Here is a 25494-nt window from a genome sequence, read left to right as displayed (position 1 = left end):
CATACCTTACCTCCAGGTGGCCTCCCTACACGCATGCAGGGAGCGGTCAGAGGCTCTAGAGGAGCAGATGTCCTCCCTGGTGCAAGAAATGCACAAGTTGAAGAGGGAGGCAGAGGAGGCCCAGCGGGAGCTGCAGAGACTGGGGAGGCACGAGGCAGAGAGCAGCCGGTTGTCAAAGGAGAATCTGGACCTGCGCTGCTCCTTGGAAAACTTGCGCTCCTCATCCGCCTGTCTGACCACCCTACAGGAAGAGCATAAAGAGGCACAGAGAGAAAGACAGGAGCTGCAGAGAAGGCTGGAGGAGGCCAGAGAGGAGGCACAAGGAGAGAGGAAGAGGGTAGAGAGGCTTGAGCTGAACGTGGCCACTCTTAACCAGGAGAAGCATCACTTAGAGGAGGAAATACAGAGGAGCAAAGACGAGAGGCAAGAGGTAGAGAGAGACAGACGAGAGATGCAGACTAGAGAAGAGGAAATGAGAAGAGAAGTAGAAGAGCTGAAAGAGGAGCGAAGAAGGAGGGAGAAAACTGACAAGGAGAGGATGAAGCTCCAATTGGACCTGGAGCAGTCAGAGAAGGGCAGGAAGTACTTAGAAAAGGAGAGCTGGAGGATTAGGACACAGCTGGAGGGTAAAGAGATGGAGCTGGAGGAGAAAGGCAGGCGATTGGCTACAGTGGAGAAAGAGGGCACGGCTCTGAGTAAGGAAGTGGATAAGCTGAAGGAGGTAGCAGTCAAAGCCAAGGAGTTGGAAAGGGAGAATAAGGAGCTCCAGAAACAGGCGACTATTGATAAAAGGACTCTGGCTACTCTGAGAGAGGTGAGAAGAAAAACTTTTCCTACATGAGGTACAAGATTTTAATGGAGTGAACATTTTCATTTTATGTCATGAATAAAGAAATGAGCAAACTTTAAACGGTCAACTAAATACAATTTTGCACCCTTTCCCCACAATGTTCCTCTCGTCAGGATGGAAGAGCTCAGACCCATCAGACTAATTTATGGTGTTGGGGCATCTTTTTTTATCTCTTTATATTTAATTTGATTTGATATATTATTGTATTATGATTATTTTTTTATTATGAGTCAAAAGTATTCTTCTAAATCTGTCTGTCACTAAATCATAACTCAAAAGACACGTTGCAGGATGAAATCAGGAAGTCAGTGCGCCCGCATGCACAAGATGTACAGCTTAACGATATGTTGCTGAAGTGGTTAGTAGAGGCACAATCAACTGTCAGTTAAAGGTTTACTGTAACTGACATGCACTGTACAATCTGTATGGAAATGTATATGTAGAGTGCTCTATAAATGCAGTCCATGCATGTATCTTTTGTGTGCAGGAGTTGGTGTCAGAGAAGCTGAGTGTTCAGCAACAAAGTGTTCAGTTAGAGAGGCTCAATCAAGAACTGGAGAAGATTGGACTGAACAGAGAAAACCTCCTGCTGCAGGAGCACACTCTGGAGGACAGGTAGTTTTCTCCGATGCGCTGTGCTGCTATTGTGGCCCCATTAAATCAGATTAGAATTATTTCACGTGTAGAAAAGAATCTCAGATTTGTACTTGATTTCTTGAACATTTGTGTTAGCAGGTACAGGCTGCTGGAGTCTCGACTGGAGGAAACTGTTCAACAGACAATGAAGATTAAAGAGGAGAAAATCTCCTGTCTAGAAAAGAAAGTAGAAGAGAGCAGCACACTCAACGCTGCACTACGTGCTGAATTAGCTACCGTAAGGACATGCATAAAAAACCCCTCACTTTCCCCACTGTCTGGACGTTCTGTTCTGTTGATGATAAAAACAATCAATGTGGGCAAGAGATAAACCCATAAATAAGCAAACCATTGTACTGTTACACCAACTATCTGATGTGGCCCACTGTGCTGGAATGAGACTCTCAAGACTAGTCTTAAATAGTCCTGCTGTTTGTTGATACAAATGCTACATTTAGGTTTGTACATTGTTGGAAAGCTAAGATTCAAGATGCAAACTGTTTCAGGATTCAGTTCAATTAAGGCAACTCACCAATCAAGTAATCCACCGAACGATAACATGTTGACAAAAATGGTCTGGTTACATTGGCAAAGGTTCAGACAATCAAGTCCTGTAACAAATTTTGTCCAAAACACTTTAATATCCATTGAAAACTGTTTTGTCTTTTCAAATTAGCCGGTGACGTGCATGTATGCATAGGCAATATGTTATCTGTACATCACTTGAATAATTGGTATCTTCCATGTCACATCCACAGCCAGCAATATCCAACAATAGCCATATTGAGCAGAAATGCCTTGTTCTCTTCTTCTGTGTAAAGATCAAGCCCAGTGCAACTGATTGTTCAGATGACTGGCGCGTCGTACAGCCAATGACATTCCAAAAATGAGGATATGCTGCTTCAGTGTGTAATTTATAGCCAAATCAAGGAATTCAGTGCAAATAGGGATATAACACAGAGCTTGAAATCACATGTATAGTCATTGGCCTCAATGTAAGATATATAGCCTAAATATAAGTGTAGATACCCAACAATATATAAATATAGGTCATGCATAGTAAATGGCCTGAGGAAATATTTAGATGTGTGCCCTATTATTATAAAGATAATTGTTTTGTAGAGTGTGTTACAGTATTTGTTTTTCTGCTACAGGCCCGACAGACAGTGTCTGCCCTACATCAGCAACAGGAGGAGGAAGAAAACCACAACTCCCAGCAGCGCTCAGGGAGCAACTGGGGTCATGGGTCAGCTACTGCTGAACTGCTACGAATCAAAGACCATCTTATTGATGTAGAAAAGAATGTAAGATTTTCTTTTTGTAGTTCCCGAATAAAAACCCTACAGTACATCTTTATTCATCATCATTATTATCATGATTATATTTTTGATTGTTAGCAATTGCACATATTATGTTTACATCTGTTTTACGGAGCATATGTAATGTTTTATATGTTTGTTTTCCTATAATTCATTCATAATTCACTGTATTCTTTTTTTTTTGGTGTCATTATTTTCTCCAGAATGCCTCCCTGGAAACAGAGAGCAGTCTATTGAAGGAGCAGCTCAAGCTGCTAGAGAACCAGAACACATCTCTAAACAACCAGATGGTGGCACTGCAGCGACACACCACGACCCTGCAGGAACAGAACTCAGCTTTGCACACACAGACAGCAAAACTACAGGCAAGTATTAAACAATTCAGTTGCACAGTGTTTTGGTATAACTGGGCAAAGAGCAGAGGCATAATTTGCTCTATACTTTTCCAGACCATGTTTTTTTTTTTTTTTCAATCACTGAGTTCTAATGGATCTCACTGTGTCTTAGGTGGAGAACTCCACTCTCTCCTCCCAGAGTGCATCTCTAATGGCACAGAATGCTGTACTGCAGGGCCAAGTCACTGCCCTGGAGACAGAGGTAGAATCGTGGCAGCGACAGCGTGAGGAAGCGTGGCGTGGCAGAGAAAGTGTACTCAGCGACCATGAACGCCTGCTGGGCGTTCATGAGAGGCAAGCGCATGAATACGAGCAGCTCATCAGTCAGCACACTACACTGAAAGGCAAACAGAGGGCGCTAGAGAGTGAACACAGGACACTGCAGAGCAAGTAAGTGAATATCATATAAACCTTACTACCAGTGTAGAGATAGAGTTTTGAAAATCATTAGTTTGCAGACTATCCTCTAAGATAGCATGAATGTATGACCAGAAATGTATCAGTCAGAAAAATTTAGCATGCAACAAGTTGAGGACTAAAACTGTAAACGGTTATAAAAAAATATTTTTTTCCTTTAAGGAATGTAATGTGCTGCTGAGAGTTTAAAAATTGCAAAACAAAAAAACAAACACACAAAAAGCAAATAAGCTTGCAGAAAAATTACTTTAACCAATATGTACTGCTTTTTCTTAGAAGTTCCAAACATAGACATCAGCAAGTGTTTAGTAGACATACATCTATATTAAGGTCATAACAAAATTTGGCCCGTCTAGTAGCTATACAGGGGGTGCAGAATTATTAGGCAAGTTGTATATTTGAAGATTAATTTTATTATTGAACAACAACTATGTTCTCAATCAACCGAAAAGACGCATATCAAAGCTGAATATTTCTGGAATTTGGAGTGGGGCTTTTTTAGTTTGGGCTATCTTAGGAGTGTGTGTGCAGGTAACTTTTACTGTGCAGAATTAATAGGCAACTTAATAAAACCAAATATATAACCATCTCACTTACTTATTTTCACCAGGTAAACCAATATAACAACTGAAAATATACAAATAAACATTTCTGACATTCAAAAAACAAAACAAAATCAATTCAGTGACCAATATAGCCACCTTTCTTTACGAGGACACTCAAAAGCCTTCCATCCATAGATTCTGTCAATTTCTTGATCTGTTCATGATCAACATTGCGCGCAGCAGCAACCACAGCCTCCCAGACTATGTTCAGAGAGGTGTACTGTTTTCCCTCCCTGTAAATCTCACGTTTAATGAGGGACCACAGGTTCTCTATGGGGTTCAGATCAGGTGAACAAGGGGGCCATGTCATTCATTTTTCTTCTTTTAGACCTTTACTGACCAGCCACGCTGTGGTGTATTTGGATGCATGTGATGGAGCATTGTCCTGCATGAAAATCATGGTCTTCTTGAAAGATGCCGACTTCTTCCTGTACCACTGCTTGAAGAAGGTGTCTTCCAGAAACTGGCAGTAGGACTGGGAGTTGAGTTTGACTCCATCCTCAACCTGAAAAGGTCCCACAAGCTCATCTTTAATGATACCAGCCCATACCAGTACCCCACCTCCACCTTGCTGGCGTGTGAGTCGGAGTGGAGTTCTCTGCCCTTTACTGATCCAGCCACGGGCCCATCCATCTGGCCCATCAAGACTCACTCTCATTTCATCAGACCATAAAACCTTAGAAAAATCAGTCTTAAGATATTTCTTGGCCCAGTCTTGACGTTTTATCTTGTGTTTCTTGTTCAGTGGTGGTCGTTTTTCAGCAGTCGTTTTTCAGCAGTCCCACAACAGATGCATGGAGTCGCATGAAGCACACATGAACGCACACATACTTGTTGTCGGTTCTCAGTGAAGTTTTGTTGAGAGCTTGTACTCACATTGTATTTCACCACCATCAATGGCTGTAGTTCACAGTGTTACTGATCAGTGACAAGGGCATTAACCCACACATTGCCACTATATAACCACAGCCCAGCACTCTTAACTCATACAGTTTGCTGTAATTATTTGGTTATTATGGTTACCAGGATATTTTTCTCATTCTTTTCAGAATCATGTTTTTTTTGCCTAAATATTAGTTATCTCCAATACCAGGTCTGAGCCAATAGTTATATTTACAGAAGTGTCGATTTAAAATTGTATCTACTACACTGAAATAACAGCTGTAGCCAGTGACACCCCTTTTTTTCATAGGCTTTAATCCATATCCTGAAAGTCCTGGTTTCAAACTATTAAATTCCTCTTTTGGCCAGAACTCACAGAAATGTGTACATTTTTTTTGCGTTATCAAAATAGTTTTAATAGATTTTAATCGTCATGTGCAGTTTTGTGCAGCTCAAACTCAGATCTTATGAGTAGTTTGAAAAGCAGGTTTAAAAAAACAAACCAACAAAAAAAAATGAATATTGGCATGTGTGGCCTCCAGCCCCCTTGGGCTCGGACCCCTCTTTTTTTGACAGTATGACGGTATTATATCACAGTACCCCGAAAATAAAAGGGATACTCCACTCAAAACATGATTCTACCTCTTTTCACTCTATGAACAATGTAAGGCAACGTAACTCTGGAAAGAAAGATGATAAAAAATAAATGTAGTTTACGAAGCTATTACTTTTACACCGAACCAACTTCATTATGTGTGTACTTCAAGTGCTGTGCTTGCATGGGTATGTTCAATTTAGACTGACTGCAGGACAAACTGAAACTCAAAATTACATCACATGTCCATGTATGGCAGTGATCCTTAGCAGTTTTATATCACACTGCTGCAGAAAGCTCCGCCGCATTTGAGCTTCAGAAATGCTTGGGAAAATGTATATTGTGACTTTACTGCACTACTTGATCAATAAAAAGCTGAGCAACTGAAAATCTATGTGATTGCAGTCACAGCCGCCCATAACCCCGACCAGAGGAACTACAATGCTGCAGTGTCTGTGAAGTTGTGATCGCAGACAATATCAGTGGATAAGAAATAACCCCTGTGCTGTGTGTGTGTGTGTGTGTGTGTGTGTGTGTGTGTGTGTGTGTGTGTGTGTACCTGCAGGTATTGTATTTTGGTGCAGCAGAAGGAGAAATGGGAGGAGCATGAGGGGCGTGGTCAGAAAGAGAGGGAGGAACTAAACCAGCACATCCATAAGAATCGGCTACTACAGCAAGAGAATCTGCAGCTGAAAACAGAAGTGGACAGGTACTGTGTTTACTCACTGTCAAACTGGCACACAATGGAGATAACTGGCAAACTTCAGGGCCAGCACTGAGTATTAGTAATCAAGTAAAGCAATAAGAGGTTGGAGCTGACATAGGCATGCCTGCACAAACTCTTAATGTGAAAATTTAGAATAACCAGTGGTGGAATGTAACTAAGTACATTTACTTTTTACATTTACTTACTTGAGTATTGTACATTAGTACAATTTTGATGTACTTTTAATTTGACCTACTTATTTCCAGGTTGCACTGCTTTATACAACCCTGATTCCAAAGAAGTTGGGACGCTGTGTAAAACCTAAACTAAAAACAATGCAAACATTTACAAATTAACTACGTTTAGTGACAACGGTTTTACAGTGTTCCCGAGCCCATGTAGTAGCTTCCTGTATACAATCATGTATTTCACAAAATGCTGAACATCGTCCCCTCCTTTCTTGTGAATGATTTAGCATTTTGAGGATGCTCCTTTCATTCCCAGTCATGACCCTGTCACCTGTTACCAATCAACCTTACCTGTGGAATGATCCAAACAGGTGTTTGTGGAGCGTTCCTCAACTTCCCCAGTCTTTGGTTGCCCCTGTCCAATTTGTTTGAAATGTGTTCCTGCTTCAAATTCAGAATAAGCAGATATATACAAAAATCAATGAAGCTGATGAGGTCAAACATTAAATACATCGTCATTGTACTGTTTTCAATTGAGTCAAAAAGGATTAGAAAATGATCACATTCTTTTTTGTTTGTTTTATTCAGCAGCCTAGCTTTTTGGTGTCAGGGTTGGACCTTATACTCAAATACAAATATTGTAGTTTTTACTCCACTACATTTATTTGAAAACTGTAGTTTGCTAGTTACTTTGCAGATTCAGACTATTAATATAGAAAAATCCAACGTCAAAAGCACCAGATACAAACACTCTGCAGCAGGCATCTCAAACCGGTTCCATAAAGGGCCGTGTGGCTGCAAGTTTTCATTCCAACCAAGGAGGAACACACCAGGCTGGAATCAATTAATCAGCTAATCTCAGTCTTCAGCTGATAACTAAGTGATCCCTTGATGTTGATTGGTTGGCCTGATGTGCTCCTCCTGGGTTGGAATGAAAACCTGCAGCCACGCGGCCCTTTATGGAACCGGTTTGAGATGCCTGCTCTGCAGCTATTTCACTGCTGAACTGGGCATGCTTGTCATCATAGAAATAGATCATTAGATTGCAATGTTTCTTCATTTATTTTATCAGCAATCAAATAGCCCCTGCAGTGCAGCCATGGTGTGGTTAATGTCACCTTAGTTAATCACTGGACTTTCCTCGTACTGGTATTATTTCCCTTCTTTCTGACTTCTTCTCTTTCCTCCGTTAGATTGACAGAGAGCCAATCACAACAGTCAGAGCAAAGTGACGGGCTCCAGCAGCGCATGAATGAACTCAAGAGCTCGTTAAGCTCCACCCAGCTGGAAGTGAGTCGATGGATGGCACGATATGATACGCTTATGGAGCAACACCAGGGCCTGGACCTAACCATGACCAAATTAGACAACCACTGTGAGGTAAACAGGACCTTCTTATTTTTTTATATTCGAGATTGGGGAGAAACAAGTGACAATATATATGTATATATTTTTGAGCTTTCTGTTTGGAGAATGAGTCTCAACATCTGTCCTTCCATCTGTGACTCCTGTGTGTGTGTTTAGCTGTTGAGTCGACTCAAAGGGAATCTGGAAGAGGAAAACCACCACCTCCTGAGTCAGGTCAACCTGCTGAGTCAGCAGAACCACACTCTGCTGGAGAGGAGCATGGAGAGCAAAGAGCTCTATCACCAGGAACAGAAACTATACATGTAACTGTACACAACACCACAACGCAGTACAAACTACACATTAGCTAGCTGCACACCGTAAAACACCTACTTATGTAGGATAGGAACACAAATTATGCATGTACTGTATACAGACACCACCATTCACATGTGATTGTCCAGAACTGCTTTAAAAAAAAAAGGCACTGATACCCATGTGTTAAAAGAAACTTCATAAAGATAGGACAACAAATGACAACATCTATCTGTGTTTCTTTCTTTCTGTATCTCTCTTTGTTCAGTGATAAGCTGAACGCTCTTCGTCGTCACAAAGAGAAACTAGAGGAGAAGATCATGGACCAGTACAAGTTCTACGACCCCACACCCAAAAAGTACTGCTTTTATCAAAGCTTTTCATTTTCTTTTGACAGAAAACATGAAATAGTTATGTGTAGTGTTGCAGTATCATCCTGATTTAACAGCTAAAAGTCTGTGAGATACTGATGTTTGGTGTACTGTATGACAGATACGCTGTAAATGTTTTTGTGCATTGTCAGGAGGAGCCAGTGGTCTGGAGCTAAAGCGTTAGCCAAGCTGATTAAACCCCGAAAGGAGAACAACAGGGAGAGAGGGGGTGACCAAGACAAGGAAGGAGGCAAAGAGAGAGAACGAGCAAAGAGTGCCCCAGACATCCCACTACCTGCCCCACCTCCCCTCCTCCCCCCTGAAATTCCACACCCACTTTCCCAGCGGATGGCAAGTGACACGCACGACAGCGGCCATGCCCACAGCAATCACAATAACCACACCAGCAGCCCCAGCTTGGGACCCCAGAGTCCAGCACTCACGCCCATCAGTCAAGGTACAGATAAATCCAAAATAACAAAGCCCCTCTTCTTATAGCATTAATTACCATGGGATGTCTTTCAGTGGGTCATTTTCATCTCAGGACCCTGAGGGTTTCACCCCGTCAAAGACACATTCACAAGTTCAGAAAAGATATTTCTACTGACATCAGAGGAGGAAGTAAAGAAGAAAGTGTGGTAGAGAGGCAAACTGTATGGATTATAAAATGGACGTAGAGCATTTAACAATATATCCAATAAAAACCAGAAAACTGAGGGAGCATGGTGAGTTGGATCAAGTGCAGCTCGCTGCCTGGGTGCTGTTGACCATCACATAATAGACTAACTGACAGCTGCTTTACATCTCTGTTTACATCTCACATCTATTAACAGCCACTGTATTTGTTCTCTGCTGTGTTTCCACGTTAATCAGGGTCTGCTCCTACACTAGAAATACTAATAATACATGGAGGTGTTACTAAAGGTTTCCACAGCATTCTTCAACACTTTCAGCTGTTTCCTGATACTTTAATCAAGCTGACATAAAGTATGTGCATTGGCCGTCACTGAGATTCAATTCTAGTTTCACCATTTTCGGTGCCTTCACAATACTATCGTGACTCTTCAGTGAAGTAACAGTAATTGTTAGTGTTATGGAAGACCATCAGTCACTGAGGACAACGAGAGAGGAATGGAATGCCAGCAGGCTTTTAGAATAACTCTGAGCAGCCTGAAATGGCAACATGAATTCCCAGATCACAATGTTACACTTGAGTCAACACAATAGGTGAACATTCTGAAAATCCAATGAACACATGAACAGATAATCCAGAAACGTGTTTATAGTCTGCTATACATACTCGATCATAAGGTTGGGAAATGGGATAAAACTAAATTTGGCTCCACAAAATTCCTTCCATCAATCCATTCATTAGCTATACCCGCTTATCCTTTGAAGGGTCGTGGGGGGGCTGGAACTGATTCCAGCTGAGTGGTCGAGAGGCAGGGTACATCCTAGACAGATCTCCAGGCAGTCACAGGGCTGACACACGGAGACATTCACACCTATGAGTGTTGCACCTCTATGTCCGTGGACTTTGGGAGGACCTGGACCAACCACAGAAAACCCACACAGACGAGGAGAGAAAGTGGCTTTTATGTCAAGGTTGCCTTTTCAAATTAAAAATTCTAAACAGGGAAAATCACTCTTTTCATTGAACTACTCAAAAATCATAAATATCTGAAGTAGGGATGTGCCAGTATCAACTTTTCATGCTTTGATTATAGCAGACACAAATGTCACAGGATTATTTAATATTCATCAAACTTTTTCTAATTACTACTGTTAAAGGTGAAGTACAGTAAAATGTCTTTATACCATGTTTACGTTTAAGCAAACTTGAACATGAAACATGAAAAGTTAGTCATATATTTCAGCTTTATTAGACTTGTTGATGCCAAAGCAATGAAACACCATACACATGAGCAGGCTGGTTGTTGAATGTTTAGGGCAGCTGACTGAGAATTACAGAGAATGCAGTATAGTGTTGCTGTCTTAATTTTCCGCGTCCAAACATAACAGCAGTGGATCATAGGATAGTGACATTGGGCTCCTACAAGCCAGTAACACTGCCCGCCCCTCTGTACACTGCCTCCTCACCAGAGCAACACAATGTATTGCTGATGTGTTTTCTCTCAAAACTGACATGAAACTTTCGCCACGGGCAGAGTTGAAGCTGACCCTGTGGAGGAAAATATTGTGAGTGATCCCGAGGCAGTCACAAAAACTTTATGGTCAACAACACAACTTTGCCCCGCTGTGGCTGCTCAGCCTCACTGGCTGAAGGGTTAGTCAAGATGACAGTGACTATGTTTCATAACAGTATATAGTGAAACCAGTATACAACCACATCTTTAATGAGATTTGTGCCAAGTAGACACTGCTTTGTGAGGGTCACATACAAAAACTGCTGTGGCTACCTGATGCTAACTTTTCATGACTCTATCTGGAGGAGAGAGTCATGGAGAAACGGTTTCTAATGCATGGCCCGAACTGTGTTCTTGTTTTATTTCTGTGGGTTGTCTTTTTTATTGCTCTAATCTTCAATGGGATTCTACTCATTGCTGAGCTCAGTTCACTCTTGGTTCAACAAGTGGATTCCACTGGCACGTGTAAAGTGTTATAATAATTTTATTTAAGGAGAAAAATGAACAGTAAATCAGTTGATCTATACAGCTACGTATGTCTTGTTTATCGGCATAAATAACTCCCCAGCATAGGCCAGTGTCACACCCGCAGTTTTTATCTGCTATTTCCTGTTCACGAGCTTTATGACAGTCATACTTTGTTTAAATTCAGAGTGGATTGAGGTCAGTCTTGAGTCTAATGCTTGGCAATGGATTCCTGTTTTCTTGTTTTATTCTGGTGGATTTTCTTGCATGGTATCTGTTATTTTCAGTTAATCACATTCATAATAACTTTCAACCAACTGTTTTCTCTATTAACTGTCATTGTGTCATGAGTTTCTTTACATTTCTCCATCTCTCCCTCCCATCTTTCTCCATTCTCTCCATCTTAGCGCCCCCCACTCCAAAACACTTCTGTTTCCTACGCAGTAAAAGTCAAGACAAGCTCCTCTCCCCACGCTCCTCCTCCTCCTCCCGCCCTTCCCTCTCTCTCACCAGAAGACTGCGATTCTGGTCTTCCACTGACATTACAGCTGATGGTGTCACTAGCCAGCCAATGTCAGCCAATGGAGTATTCCAAAATCCCTCTCCTCGCCATCGTTTTTAACCATCGTCATCATCATCATCATCATCATCTCATCTTCACTGCCACCTCCTTATCAGATAGTTCAACACGCAGTACTTCACACAAAAATGCACATATCACACATGCATACGCCTCATGATATTAATGCAAACACAACTGCACAGTCCTTAAGCATACATGTGAACACGCAGGACACACACAGACATGTTGCAGTTGTGATCCAGCCAGTATTACTAGTAAGTAGTATGTGCACAGATGGTTTGTGTGTGTGTGAGTGTGCGCGCACTTGCTTGTTTCCAAGCACGCCAGGCTTGTCCGCATAAGCAGTACCTGCATGTCCTTGAAGAGCTGTTCGTGTTTGACTCGTACCTGTATGGAAAATATTTGTATGTGTGTTTGCTGTCACCTCCCGTAATATTTTTAATCTGGCGAGTGTGTCTCTGCAAGGCTTGATTTCTGTTTTAAGTGCAGATCTCATATCTGTCAGTTCTGAGTTGAACATTGGCACATTTAAAGGACCAGTGTGTAGGATTTAGTGGCATCTGCTGGTGAGGATGCAGATTGCGACCTACTCAATACCCCTCCCTTCACCCTTCCTTTCTAAGTGTGTAGGAGAACCTATGGTGGCTGCTAAAAATGCAAAAGGCCCTCTCTAGAGCCCGTGCTTGTCCTTTCTGGACTACTGTAGAAACATGATGGTGCAACATGGCGGACACCACGGAAGAGGACCCACACTTATTGAAAGCATGTTTCTTATTTTCAGGTGATGATACACTAATGAAATCATGATTATCCCCCTAAATCCTACATTCTGGACCTTTAAAGCTCCACTGGCTTGCATAAAAATGAGACATCACTTTTAAAAGAAGAAATGACACTGTTCCCCCCTACAAAAGAAAAGCTGAATTCCTAAGAAATGAAACACACCTTTGCTAAATCCATTACAGTCAGGGGATTTGTCTCTACAGCCTTACTTACTCTGACAGCACCAATAGCTTATGGTGGCTAATATTAGCGTCAGTGTTAGCATAAATACAGTATTATAGCTGACATTACTCAGTTCACTGACTTTAAGACTTTCTTCTTTTGCTACTGCTCTTGTTAAACTGTGTAATAGCGTGTCTCAGATAAACGTTTCAATTACTTAATGAGAAAAGCAAAGGAAGTAAAAACACCAAGACTTGTGTCATCACCTGCTTGTGCTCCCATGCTATTTAATCTCTGCAGGTCACCTAAAAATGATGATGACGTAGTAAAATATATATATATATATATTTATGTTGATTGTCATCACTACAGTCACCTCCAGTAGTATCTCAGTTTACAGATGGCCCTTATGTTTCTAAATTAGGAGACTATTTAACAGGTACCTGCTGTTGCTGTTTGCAGCCATCAACATGTAAAACTGCATATTCCAGTTTTTAATTTTATTCATTAATTGTTTGGCTCAGATTTTTTTTCCTGGGTTCTGAATAAACATCCGGGCAGGACACTACCTCAGTGAAGCTATGTTTTTGTCGGGTGTATCCGTTTCCACACCTACATTCATGTGTCATTTAGATGAGTGAGATCACTAGATGTCGCTGGGACACACAGTGAGCATTGTAGAGGCAGCTGCATCCTTCATCAGGATGTCAGTGACCCCTGTTCCTCGAAGTTGATTAGAAATGTCCACTCACAATGTCTGATTAGAATCAGATACAGTCACTGAATAATAACTCATTTGTAAGCTTCCAGCGTGCCTGGATCAATAAACTGCTTTCTAACATCTTGCTCAGCTTTCTTGCTAATCCATGTTATGCACACAACATGCCTTGTGGTCATACTATGGCATACAAGTCCAGAGTGGTTCCTTACAGCATTCTGATTGGTTGGCAGGTTTGACTGACAGGAGCCGGGGTGTTTATCATAGCACTCCAGGAGGCAGCAGTGAGAGTATCAATGGAGAAGATGGGCAAGGTAATGGACATTACGATGAAACTGAGGTTTAAGTTGTTGTCACTCTCACACACATTTTAAACGGTATATTTATGGGCAGCCTGTACAGTGTTTACTTTGTAAACCACCTGAGTGTGCAATCAGCAATTTGAATCATTTCACTTTTCATTTAGTTGACAAATTATAACCTGGTAGATGTCAGCGGAGGTTTAGTGTTGACTTATTAATTAAATTAAATCACTGGGAGGGAAACAGAAGATAATTCAGCAATGAGTACTTTGTAAAAGGAAGCAATACAGTAAGAAACTGGCCTTTTGCAAATATTTGTGGTTTTCATTAATGCTTGAAAATGTAAGGTGAAAGGAGATATTACAAGTTTATATTGAATACAGTAGCAAAGTTTGGGTACCCTTAGTTAGAATACCAGTTACTGTGAACAGCTGAATGAGTAAAACACTTTCTTTAATATTTTAAGCAAGATTTCTTTCCATCTTTTGGAGTTTCAAAATAAGAAAAAAGGTCTGGGCACCCTGCATGGTCGGTACTTAGTGACACCCCCTTTGGCAGGTATCACAGCTTGTAAAGGCTTTTTGTGGCCAGCTAAGTCTGTCAGTTCTTGTTTGGGAGACTTTTGAGGTTAAGCTTCATTGTCCTATTGTAGAAGCAATCCTCTTTTCATCTTCAACTTCAATTTGTCTCTCTAGCCATCCTACAAGCAGCTCTTCCTGAAAGCTTTCTTGGTCTCCCAGACTTCAGCTTGACCTCCTCCGCTCCTGTTAGCTGCCATTTCTTAATTACATTCCGAACTCAGGAAACGGCTACCTGAAGACACTTCGCTATCTTCTTATAGCCTTCTCCTGCTTTATGGCCATGAATTATTGACATTTTCAGAGCGCTAGGTCGCTGCTTAAAGGAGCCCATGGCTGCTGATTGTTGGGACAAGTTTTGAGGAATTAAAGCATTGAAATGTGCGTCATCTGGCCTTTTCTAATGACGATTGTGAATAAACCAAAGCATTATCACGTTAATCAAGGTCAGAGACCTTGGTGAATGTTATCTGAGAGCTCAAATCTCTGGGGTGTCCAAACTTTTATATGGTGATCCTTTCCTTTTTTCCTCAAAAATTGTACAAAACAAAAATAATGCACTAATCTTGCTTAGAATGTTGAAGAGGATGTTTCAACTTTAACTCTCAGGGTTTGGTCCACCTGCTACTCTACTATTCACAGTAACAGAAATTATGACCAGGAGTGTCCAAACCTTTGCATCCATGATGATCAACACATCAGCACAGATGCATAATAATCGGTGAAAGATAGCCTGCTTTTCAAAACAAATGAGTTGTTTTACAATAAGACATTGATTTGTTCCTGACAAAATAACCCCTTTGATTTTCCTGCTCCAGGTCAGACCCTTAAAGCACCCAGTTTCACTCCCAGCCATCAGGCATCCTCACTGGGCCTTAACAACAACTCCAGCTCCAGACTGGGACAAGGCCCCAGCCGCCGGACCAGAGGTAAACCAGGTTATTAATAAATAAGACCTTATTCATAAAACAGCAAGAGTGTGAGTGTATTCATTATGGCACATACAAAATTTCAGGCCTATTATTTGATGAAGAGTCTCACCACAATGCCTCCGACTCCATGTTTGCTCACAATGGGCTCACTGGAGTCCGCCCGGGGTCGGCAGACTTCAGCCACAACACCTCCGCCTCCAACTCACCTGTCAACTGCAGAGGTACACGCAACAGCTATCGCTCAGAGCAATGAACAGATATACATTTAGCTGTTATCTATCACTGATATTCAATAATAAACTGAAATGACTGTCTTTATACTCCTCATACAGTATTCTGTCCTAAAAACTCAGTGTAATCAGGTGGTACCCGGTCTCAGTCAGTAATGTTTTTATCCATTTTAGATCGTCAGGCTCGCTCAGCCAGCCTCTCTAGTGATGATGTCATGGGGCTCAGCCAGTCACAGCAGACTTTGTCACGTAGTTCCACCCTTCCATACGATCACACACCCCAGAGGGCCCAACCGCAGCGTGGAGTTGGGGTTAGGATTAAGACCCGCCCGTCTTCTCCTGGAAGTGAGATGGTGACGCTGGAGGAGTTTCTGCAAGAGAGCAACGTACAGTCACCTCCGATGGTAATATATGCATACATCATAAAAACGTTGCTTTCGATGCTAGTATGTATATATTATACAAACATACTATACACACACACACACACACACACACACACATATATATGTGTTTGTGAAATTTATTCATGTACTGAAATAATAACACATACACTCAGTTTCCACTTTTCATCTTCAGACACAATAAAAACTGATGATATGTGTATTCTGATATGCACACACCTCTTTATTCTGGCTTTTAGAGCAGTTACTGTGGCAAGTTTGGTCAAAGGCGTTGCAGAACGTAACAAACAGTCACTAGTGAGAGAGGACAAATCATTATGAAAGGGTTCCCATGGGTCATTGATTTCCTTCAGAGGGGTATCTGCACAGGTCAAGCCAGGGAAAATGATAAATGATCTGGGAGAAGGAGAAATTAGGAATGAGTCACTTTAAAAGAAAACAGTAGAGTATGTATTCTGTGTGAATCACAAATTCACTGTGTTTGATGGTGTTTTTTTAGCCCAGCTGGAGTCAATTTTGAACTGGACAGTCACCAACAAAAAAGCCATTAACAAACTGGAAGGAATTCTAGATCGTGAATCATTCTGAATGAGCCATAAAGAGATGAACATTTTAGATCAGCTTTTATGGTGGAAATGATGCTCCAGTATTTCAAAGTTTTTTTGGCTTTTGATTGATTTGATAACAAGTAAAAAAAATGAATTAGAATTAAGACCATTTTAATCTTCCATGATAGGTATCACTACAGAGTAGATCACACAGCTGACTCCTGAAGTCAGATGTTTCATGCCAGCCTGACTGTCATCTGCATATATAAGATGTGAAATCAGTGGTAGACTATTACTGTGATGTGATTACTAACTATTACTGACTTGAAGTCACTGAACATCTTACCTGTCTTCAATGTGTTAAGTCCAATACCCTGTTTTACTTCAAGAACTTCAATAGCCATACTGCTTATTGATGAGAGGGAGAGGGATACGTTTACAGACATATTCCCAGGACTAAAAACTATGAAAAATGAGTTAACAATACTAAATTAAAACTAAAATTTACTGAAGTTTACTAAAATTTAAATTAGTATAATAAATGAATGAACACGGTGTCAATCATGTACAATCATGTGTTTCACATAGTGGTGAACCTCGCCCCATGCTTGTGAACTACTGAGCCTGAGGACGCCCCCTGCATACCCATTTTACCATAAAATGTGGTCATTTTTTAGATTTGTCAGTCAAGTCCATGATCCAACATAATGTTAATTAGCCATAGCTACAGCCCATTTATTTAACCAACGCAAAAGTATATTGTTCAACATTGACAGCCGTCCACCCACTTTACACAAGCCAAAAGTCATGATATGACATCCGGGCTAGCCTCTGTTTCTCTAGCCTCTGTAACTCAATGCAGTCTCTCATTTAGTACTTCTTTCAAAAAAGAACTTAGATTAAGATTAATTTTATTTAAATTGCTTTTAATTATTACCCCAAATTATTCCAAACCATTTTATACACTGAAAACCTGAGAGTAGTGTTATCCAGCATACGAGCACTAGCCTCTTGGAACTTGGAGGTAACAGGATGTACAGTGAAAGAAGTCAAAATGAGTCACAGGGGCAGGCCAGTGGTCAAATATGGCATATGTCTGTTATCAATATATGCTGGTGGGCAGTGGTGTGCTCCAGTGGAATATGAGTGACATGCTGTTGACGTGTCACATGCCATTAGCTGCTTTTCAATGTCGGTATCACTCAAGACCATCAGTGTTAGCTAAACCCTATAAAAACAAAGTTTCCTTTATTTATTCTTTCCATTCTTTTTTGTTTTTCCTTTTGTTAAGGTGTCTACAGGAAGCAGGGAGGACTTGATGGCAGACTATTTCACCAGAAGCCCCCCCCCCTCTGCGCCACTTGGCAAAGACCAGGCGACTCCGACCAGCTATGTCACTCCCACTGTACAGTCATCCAACCAGAGGCCGGGTCAGAGCGTCAAGCCCTCGCCCCGCAAGCCTGTAGGCCAATCCCCCGCCTCAGGCCAGCCCATCACCCAGAGAACTGGCCAGTCACTGAGCAGGGCTTTCAGCCTGGCCTCAGCTGATTTGCTCCGGGCCAACGGACCTGACAGTTTCTGTGGAAAAGAAGGCCAGTCAGATGTCGTCGTTCGTAGACAAGGGGGAGAGGCTAACGGGAGAGAACGGCCTCTCTCCGCTCGCCTGGCTGGTCCGAATGATCAGCATGGAGATGGCAGCTTCCTAAACCCGCCTATTCACCATTCATCTTCTCTCCACCTGCAAACAGAGAGATATGCAGAGAGAGAAAGAGAAAGAGGGAGGACTGCCGCCTCTCGAAACGGCCCCTCCTCATCCTCCCCCTACCACCACCGTGGAGAGGTTGCCATGGTAACCCCTGTCAGGCCTGTGCCCGCCACACGGCCGGACGAAGCCTCTGAGCATGGGGAGGTGTTAAGGGAGGGGTGGTCAGGTGACTCCTCCCACTTAAAGAAAGAAAGTGAGAGAGTGAGGTGTGGATCTGTCGATTGCCCAAAAAGTACACCGGCCTCCCCTGACCCCAACAATGACCCCCAGACTGTGTGGTATGAGTATGGCTGTGTGTAAATACTGCAACTGGAGCTTTATGCGCTGCGTCCAAAGCCTCAGACACAAGTAGCCAGTCTCTGGACTGTGCTCTTTGTATTTTGGATAAATAAGTTTTTAGAACAAATACAAACTGGCAAACATCTCTGCTTAAAGGATTCAGTTTGTATTTTCTGGGACAAACTTTTTGAGATGGACAAACAAACTTGATTCCAGACGCCGCCTCCCAATAGGAACTGAGGAGCTCACAGGGATTTCAACAACTGTGTATACAAGCAATCACGTTTCAGTCGGTCACACCTCAGCTACTGAAGTCCGTTTCCTCTCACCATTTATTATCACAGATTAACACAGATTTGAGCTCAATCATTGATGGTCTTTTGAAGGACTTCATTTGAATATCACAACACTATTGGTCTCTGAGAATGCTAGAAGTCAATGGCCTCTGCTGTTTTATATTATCACTGTGTTTACTGTGATTCAGGAAACAGTCTGAGCCCATTGAAGGTTTTTGTCCTGGGGCAAAGGAGCCACCAAAAAAACCCTATTATTTTAAATGCTGTTGCTATTACTGGCTGTTTGAAAAAATAATTGTGCATGTTTTGACCAGAACAGAGGATGTACTAACTGCATAGAATACTAAGGGCTCAGTCTATGAGCTGGAACTCGCCTGCTGACTGACACACTGTCAGGCCCTGCTAATCTAAACCTGGATGCCACCAATTCTGCAAAGCTGTCACTGAGAGGGGTGATTGAACTAAAAGTGACTGGAAGCACCAAAGCAACTGAATGTATTCGAGGTCTTCTCCTTTTTCTGTCCTCCTGTCCTCTGTTTACCAGAACAAACACAGGCAAAGACGAGAGAGGAGGGAAGGGCACAGAAAACGTGAAGGAGAAAGGGGTATAGTGGATCAGAATAGCTGGAGGGATGAGAGAGACTGGTGGACAGATGGAGAGACAGATATAGTGACGGGAGGACAAATAGATAAACAGGACAGAGATGGAGGGACTCCTCCCAGTTAAATTACAGTCTTTCTCCCTCCATCTTTAGATTCTGTCCCAGCATGCAACACTCTGACACTTTACTGGAAATGGGGCTTGGCTCGAGCCAACGCTAGTTTCACAAACACACAGACATACACACACATCTATATAATGATATATACAGACACAGAGGCATTGTCCTTGAGGGGGCTGGTTGTGGCTTTGCTAACCATTGAGCACACACACACACACACACACAACTGGGTTAACCACTGTGTTTTGGTAGGGTGTACTGCTGCACGCTAAGTTAGCCAGACAGTTGTAAGCACTGCACAGGGAGAGAGAGAGAGAGAGACTCAAGTTGAATTCAAACCCAGTGTGATCAGAATAGTTAACAGTTTGCATGTAATGAATTAGGCTTGGCAAAAGTTATGAGCTTTATGACTGAATAAATACACCAGTAGTTTGTTGAGTTCTCTCCTAAGTTAGTGTGCAAAGTCCGTGCTAAAAGACATGTTGAAACTAGTTAGTTTGATACTAAAACATTCAATGTTTGGTTGCACCACGCAGACGTAAGGTTCATTTTAATTTCTCTGGCGTAAAATCCAAACTAACCAAAATATTGTTGCAGAAAATTACATTTGTACTTCCTGTTGCCAGTCAGTGAAAAGCACTGTTCTAAATGCAGTGTTTATTATCATGTGTCTGTCTCTCTTGACCAATCGTATTTGAACAGTTGCTTCATAATAGTGAATAGAATAACTTAAAAAAATAAAAAGATCTAATGTAATCACCAAACAAAAACGAAAAGGTAGGTAACAAAGCATCGCGATTAGGCCATAACTACACAGCCTTAATCTACAGCTAATGCATAGTAACAACAGTGGCATCAAGTGGTGAAATCATCAATTACAACATAGGGTAGTATAACGGTACCCTATTATTGGGCAAATGAAATTGTAACACTTTAACAAAACACAAATAGTCACAAAAGTCTACACTGGCAAACTGTTATAAACTAGTAGTTTTTAATGAGAAAGTTATTGTACCCATTATATTTGTTTGCCAACACTATAACATCAGTATGCAATGTCAAATGTAATCAAGTCGCCATCTTTGGTAGCCCTATAACATAGTGCAGTGCTATGTTGGTGTTACGCTGTGTGCTGATAAAGGAGCAGGACACGTCACAAAACAATTAGTATCATTTGCTGCTTGTCATCCTTCAAGTTAGCCGGCCATTCAAAACAATGCTCAATGCCAACCCCTATTTAAGGGAGGACTTTACATCTACTAAGGGCTAGGTGTAAAGTTTAAGTTGTAACTTATGTCTACATTGGAATTATTTCAGCTGGTGCAACCTTTACAATGTTAGTAGCACGGAACGCCGTCCTGAATTTGATATTATGTTTAAACTAGGCCACGTTTGAACTTGTACAACTGGTGCAACTTAATGTAGGTGTTTGCTAGATCACTTTCCTGGCAAACAGACCCATTATGTAGTAAGACTAAGTAATCCAAGTGTCTCTGGTGAATTTCTGACTGTGGTGCACCAGGCTAACATTTTACTCTGGCACATGCTGTATTGGGTAACATGGCAACTTAAGCTTCTTTCAGAAATGCACAGCATTGTGTAAATGTGATGGCATTTTAATGTTGATATCATGTCTGAATAAGCACACTTTTACATAGACGTCACAACTAGGGATTATATTTTCATGCTACAATTATTGTGAGAAAAGAATGTCCCAGCAAACAGTATCATGTTAATCATCAAAGTGTCCTGGAATACTATTCGTGCTAAGATGACTTTACATCATGATTACCTTGTATTTTATTCAGTGAGGTTGGACATAGTGACGTTTTGGTTACATTTCCAACACGGCTCACTGAATTGAACGCCATCACTATTGTTTGTAATGCAAACCTTTACTTACTGCATTATAAATGACTGACAGCTAAAGGCATCCCTAAAAGCACTAGAAACACTAGAATAATGATGAGGAGGAGGAAGATGTAACACTGGACATGTGAAAATGAAGATTTGACTGGAATCCATCCACTCGCCTTTTGAAAAAACATCAATATGCAATGAGCTAAATTATTCTACCTGTAACATTTGTGCATGTCATTAGATTTTGTAAACTGGTCAAATATTTAAGACTTTTATTTTGAAAATGTTTGTTGATTCCAAAATCCCCAATCCAGATCAATTCCTGTAAACTGGTAAAAAACAACAACTGTGATTCCACTGTAAAACTTAAATATTTGTAGATTGTTTTTAAATAGTTAAAAAATAATAGTAGCAAGATCATGGCAGCAGATGAAGCGACATGACGTGAAGCACTGTAGGTTGATGCTGTCAGTAGTGTTGCAGCCTGCCTGTTTACCTGTGAGAAGAAATTTATATTAGATTCCCAGAAGCAATTTTTATTTTATTGCGACACCATCACACACTCTTGTGTGCGTGTCTCACATTATTACTATGCCATTGGCTTTCTGTGTGTGCACGCTTGTGTCTGTCTGCTTTGTTGACTGCCTGTCTGTCAATCTGTTGACCTGGCCCGTTATTTGCATCCTAATAAAAACTGTTAGGGGAGATTGTCTCTCTTGGTCAACTCACCTGCTCAATGTTGAGAGAAACCTCACCAAAATCATCAGCATGACTGATGCTTCAGGCTCAGTGGACCAACAGGCCAATTTCCCTAAATCTTGCTGTCGTCTGTCTGTGGGTTTCAGCCCCATTGTGCAACATACTGAATAAAAGGATGACGACAAAGGACAGCAGACAGCTGCAGTATAACGCAGTGTCATATGAAAGAGAGAAGTGAAAGCAGTAGTTAAAGTGGATCTGACGTCACTGATAGTTCCTGCTGTAACTGGAATAACTGCTACTATAGTTCACCTTATGACTTGCTGAATGCTATGCTGTGATGTGACTACTGTTAAAAGGCGACTAGTGTGATTAAATAGAAAATGAGGTTGATGTTATTACATCCAAAAGCTTTTTGGTAATAAAGATTTATAAACTTGATGCTCCTTCTTCATTGCGTCAGCTGGTGTGTTTAACAGAGTGTCTTTCTATTAGGACTCTATTAGGTGCTCTTCAAAGGTGCCAAAGACAACTTTATAAACAGAGCTTAAATGCTAAATTAGCAAGCAACTAGTTCTTTTTCACACAAGAAAGTGCTTCTGGTATTCATATTCCATCAGACATAGCTTAATTCTATTCAAGTGTCAGAGTAAACAAGGGTGACAGTAAACCACCATATACAGCACAATAGAAGGACCCTTGATTTTAAGCAAAAGTGGCAAAAAAAAAAAAAAAAAATCCCTTATACCAGGATCTCAGATGTGAATATTTGCAGGGCTTTCTTGTCTTGACCTTGTTATAGTACATTGAACATACTTGGATTTTCAATGCTTGTCACACAAAACAAGCAATATAAACACATGAAAAATTCTGATTAATTGATAATGAACACAATCATTAGCTGCAGTTGTAAAGTTTAGTCTTCAGCTGTGACATATATTACTCAGACACATCACAAACTGTATTTTGTTTATTTATTAATATGTTATTAGACAGTTTTTCTCGAAATCAGCATCAGTTGGATGCTGGATACAAACTGTCAGGTGCATGCAGTTCTGAATTAATTCTGTAGAATGCAGCCTGATATCACTAGAATTACATACTTAATTGCATTATTATAAATGTCATATTTTTGCATGATATGTGTGTGTTATGTCTCGTCGTGACTGAAAATGTGCTTTGTTCACTGGCATCATGTCTTGTCTACGCTTCCTGTTTTATCGTGAAACGTCACTCTCCTCTCGTTTCAGACCCTTGACTTCCTGGTGTCCTTCCCGCCTGTCTGATTGTCTGCCCCGCCCTGACTGTTTCCACCTGTTCTTTGTTACCTCGTGTATATATAGTCCCCGTCTCCCTTTGTCCTGTGCCTGATTGTCTTGTGAACCTTGTGCACCCTGTCTCGTGACCTTGCCAGTTTTTGCCTTGCCTAGATGATTCTTGATTACCTTAGTTTTTTCATTAAATGATATCCTTAGTGTCTTTTGTTTGTATTTTTGATGACCAAGCGACTTTTGTTCTTCATTGCAAATCTGTGAGAGATTTCTGTTATTAAAACCAGCCTTTGAGCTTTTTCTATCCTTGGTGTTTTTGAGTTTTGCATTTGAGTCCAAAACCCTCGAGCCTGAGTGTTTGTTAGTATGAAGTAGAACTATATGAGACAAGGGTGTAACCATGACTAAAACCTTAATGGAGCTTTGTCCAAAATTCAAACCTAATCCTAACCAAGAAGTTTCAGTTGTGGAAAATCGCCACCAGAGGAACCAAAATTGGAACAAACGCTCACCATACTTTTGTTGGTCTTATACCTTAAATTCCTTTCTGTTCCTCACATGTTGGGATTTGAGGTTTCATTCAAGAGTTCCTCATTCCTGGAGTTGGAAGTAACATCTAATTTTTCCCAGAACACCTGACAGCACAATCTCCCAGGATGCTACAGATGGTGATTTAGAGATGTTGATGTGCACTTACTTGCTTTTACATCCCTACATACAACATACTGGGACACTCCACTAGAGGAGAGTGTGACATTTGAAGTATGTGTCCACGCAATAGAAATGGAGAGATGACTAATTCTGTGTGTGTGGTGGTTACAAGAAATTGACTTAGGTGATGGGAGGGAAAGCACCCAGACTCACAGTTCAGAGGTGTTGCAACGGAAAACTGATCTGTGAAAATCTGAATCACTGGAGCTCCCTCACACTATTTCCCCTCTCGTTAGGAGAGCCACACACAGCTATACAGGCCTAATGTGTAACTTGTAGCAAACATACAGTAAATTTTAAAGCTGTATTTACAGGCAGACTGTGTCATCCTGAAATAAATATCTGTGTATAAAATTACTTAGTATACATACATGGGCTGTTTCTTTGAGTATTACACAGCGCAATTCAACAAATGCAGCTTTAACAGTTTACCAAAACTGAACATCATCGTCTCTGTGAAAGTAGGATTAATATTTGTCTGTACACAGCTGGATATAAAGCTGCACTAATCAGAGGTCTTTAACGGCTAATTGTTTGATTTTGTGGGGCACAACTTTACTGTTTCGGTCAAGTCTCAGCGCTGTCCTCGGCCTCACTGGTCACAGCTAGCTGTCTAACGATAAATGCCCAGGACTAAAAAGCAACCGGACAATGTTAGCGACTAGCTTGTGAACTTAGTGGACCATTTAGCAGAAAAAGCCAGGTATATTTCTCAGGAGTTGGTAGGGACCAAAACAGAGCTTAAAGGAGAATGGGCCATGATCGTGGAGGAACTGCCCAGTCCAGACACACACACACACACACACACACACATACACACATACACACAAGGACAGACACAAGGAGAAGACCAACATGACACAAAGGGACAGAGTAAAACCACAGGCAAACACAAGGAAAGGGAGGAGGAGGAGGCACAGGCATCCTAACAGAGAGGGCATATTAGTGAGTATTGGTCTTACATTCGTCAGGTGGACAGACATCTGACTCAGAATGAACCTAACGTTACCCTGTGTCTGCTGGATGTGCAAATAGACAACTGTTCACCGTACAGCAACGACTTGAAAAGGTCACATTATGTTGTCCTGCCTCAAGCCACCAAACAATATCAATGAATACAGCTTTAAGAAGTTCATGAAAAAGGTCTCTCTCTCTCTCTCTCTCTCTCTCTCTCTCACACACACACACACACACACATACACATATTAGTGTGATAGTGATGTTAGGATATTTTGCACATTTAGTTTTCAGTATATATTTTAGTGTGTTTAGTGTGTAGAATAGTCAAAATATATAGAAACGTTTCATATTTCTTGAGACATACAAGGTCTATACTGCCTACCCACATGATGCTTCGGTTTCCATTTGACACATATTTGGCATTTGCGGTGTGTGTGTGTGTGTAGGCAGAGT

General features: G+C 41.2%; 1 protein-coding gene across 3 annotated transcripts in view; it reads left to right on the top strand.

Moving 5' to 3' along the window:
- The window catches only part of ccdc88c (coiled-coil domain containing 88C), a 48253-nt gene extending 25713 nt beyond the window's left edge, over positions 1–22540 (top strand). The window contains exons 16-31 of one of the 3 annotated variants that reach the window (XM_041953232.1): positions 17–814; positions 1338–1465; positions 1586–1724; positions 2641–2790; positions 3009–3170; positions 3313–3590; positions 6265–6408; positions 7787–7973; positions 8118–8263; positions 8524–8613; positions 8779–9083; positions 13718–13798; positions 15183–15293; positions 15380–15517; positions 15701–15930; positions 17770–22540. In XM_041953232.1, coding sequence (XP_041809166.1) covers positions 17–814; positions 1338–1465; positions 1586–1724; positions 2641–2790; positions 3009–3170; positions 3313–3590; positions 6265–6408; positions 7787–7973; positions 8118–8263; positions 8524–8613; positions 8779–9083; positions 13718–13798; positions 15183–15293; positions 15380–15517; positions 15701–15930; positions 17770–18543 — 3861 coding nt within the window. In that variant the 3' untranslated portion in view covers positions 18544–22540. Of the gene's footprint in view, positions 1–16; positions 815–1337; positions 1466–1582; positions 1725–2640; positions 2791–3008; positions 3171–3312; positions 3591–6264; positions 6409–7786; positions 7974–8117; positions 8264–8523; positions 8614–8778; positions 9084–11645; positions 12076–13717; positions 13799–15182; positions 15294–15379; positions 15518–15700; positions 15931–17769 lie in introns of those variants that run through there. The other 2 variants (XM_041953231.1, XR_006007427.1) reach the window with 2 other exon arrangements.
- The last annotated feature ends 2954 nt before the right edge of the window (positions 22541–25494 follow it).

This window comes from Chelmon rostratus, chromosome 15, assembly GCF_017976325.1.
Source record: "Chelmon rostratus isolate fCheRos1 chromosome 15, fCheRos1.pri, whole genome shotgun sequence".
In the NCBI taxonomy this organism is placed as follows: Eukaryota; Metazoa; Chordata; class Actinopteri; order Chaetodontiformes; family Chaetodontidae; genus Chelmon; species Chelmon rostratus.
This window is presented reverse-complemented; position numbering and strand designations above follow the sequence as displayed.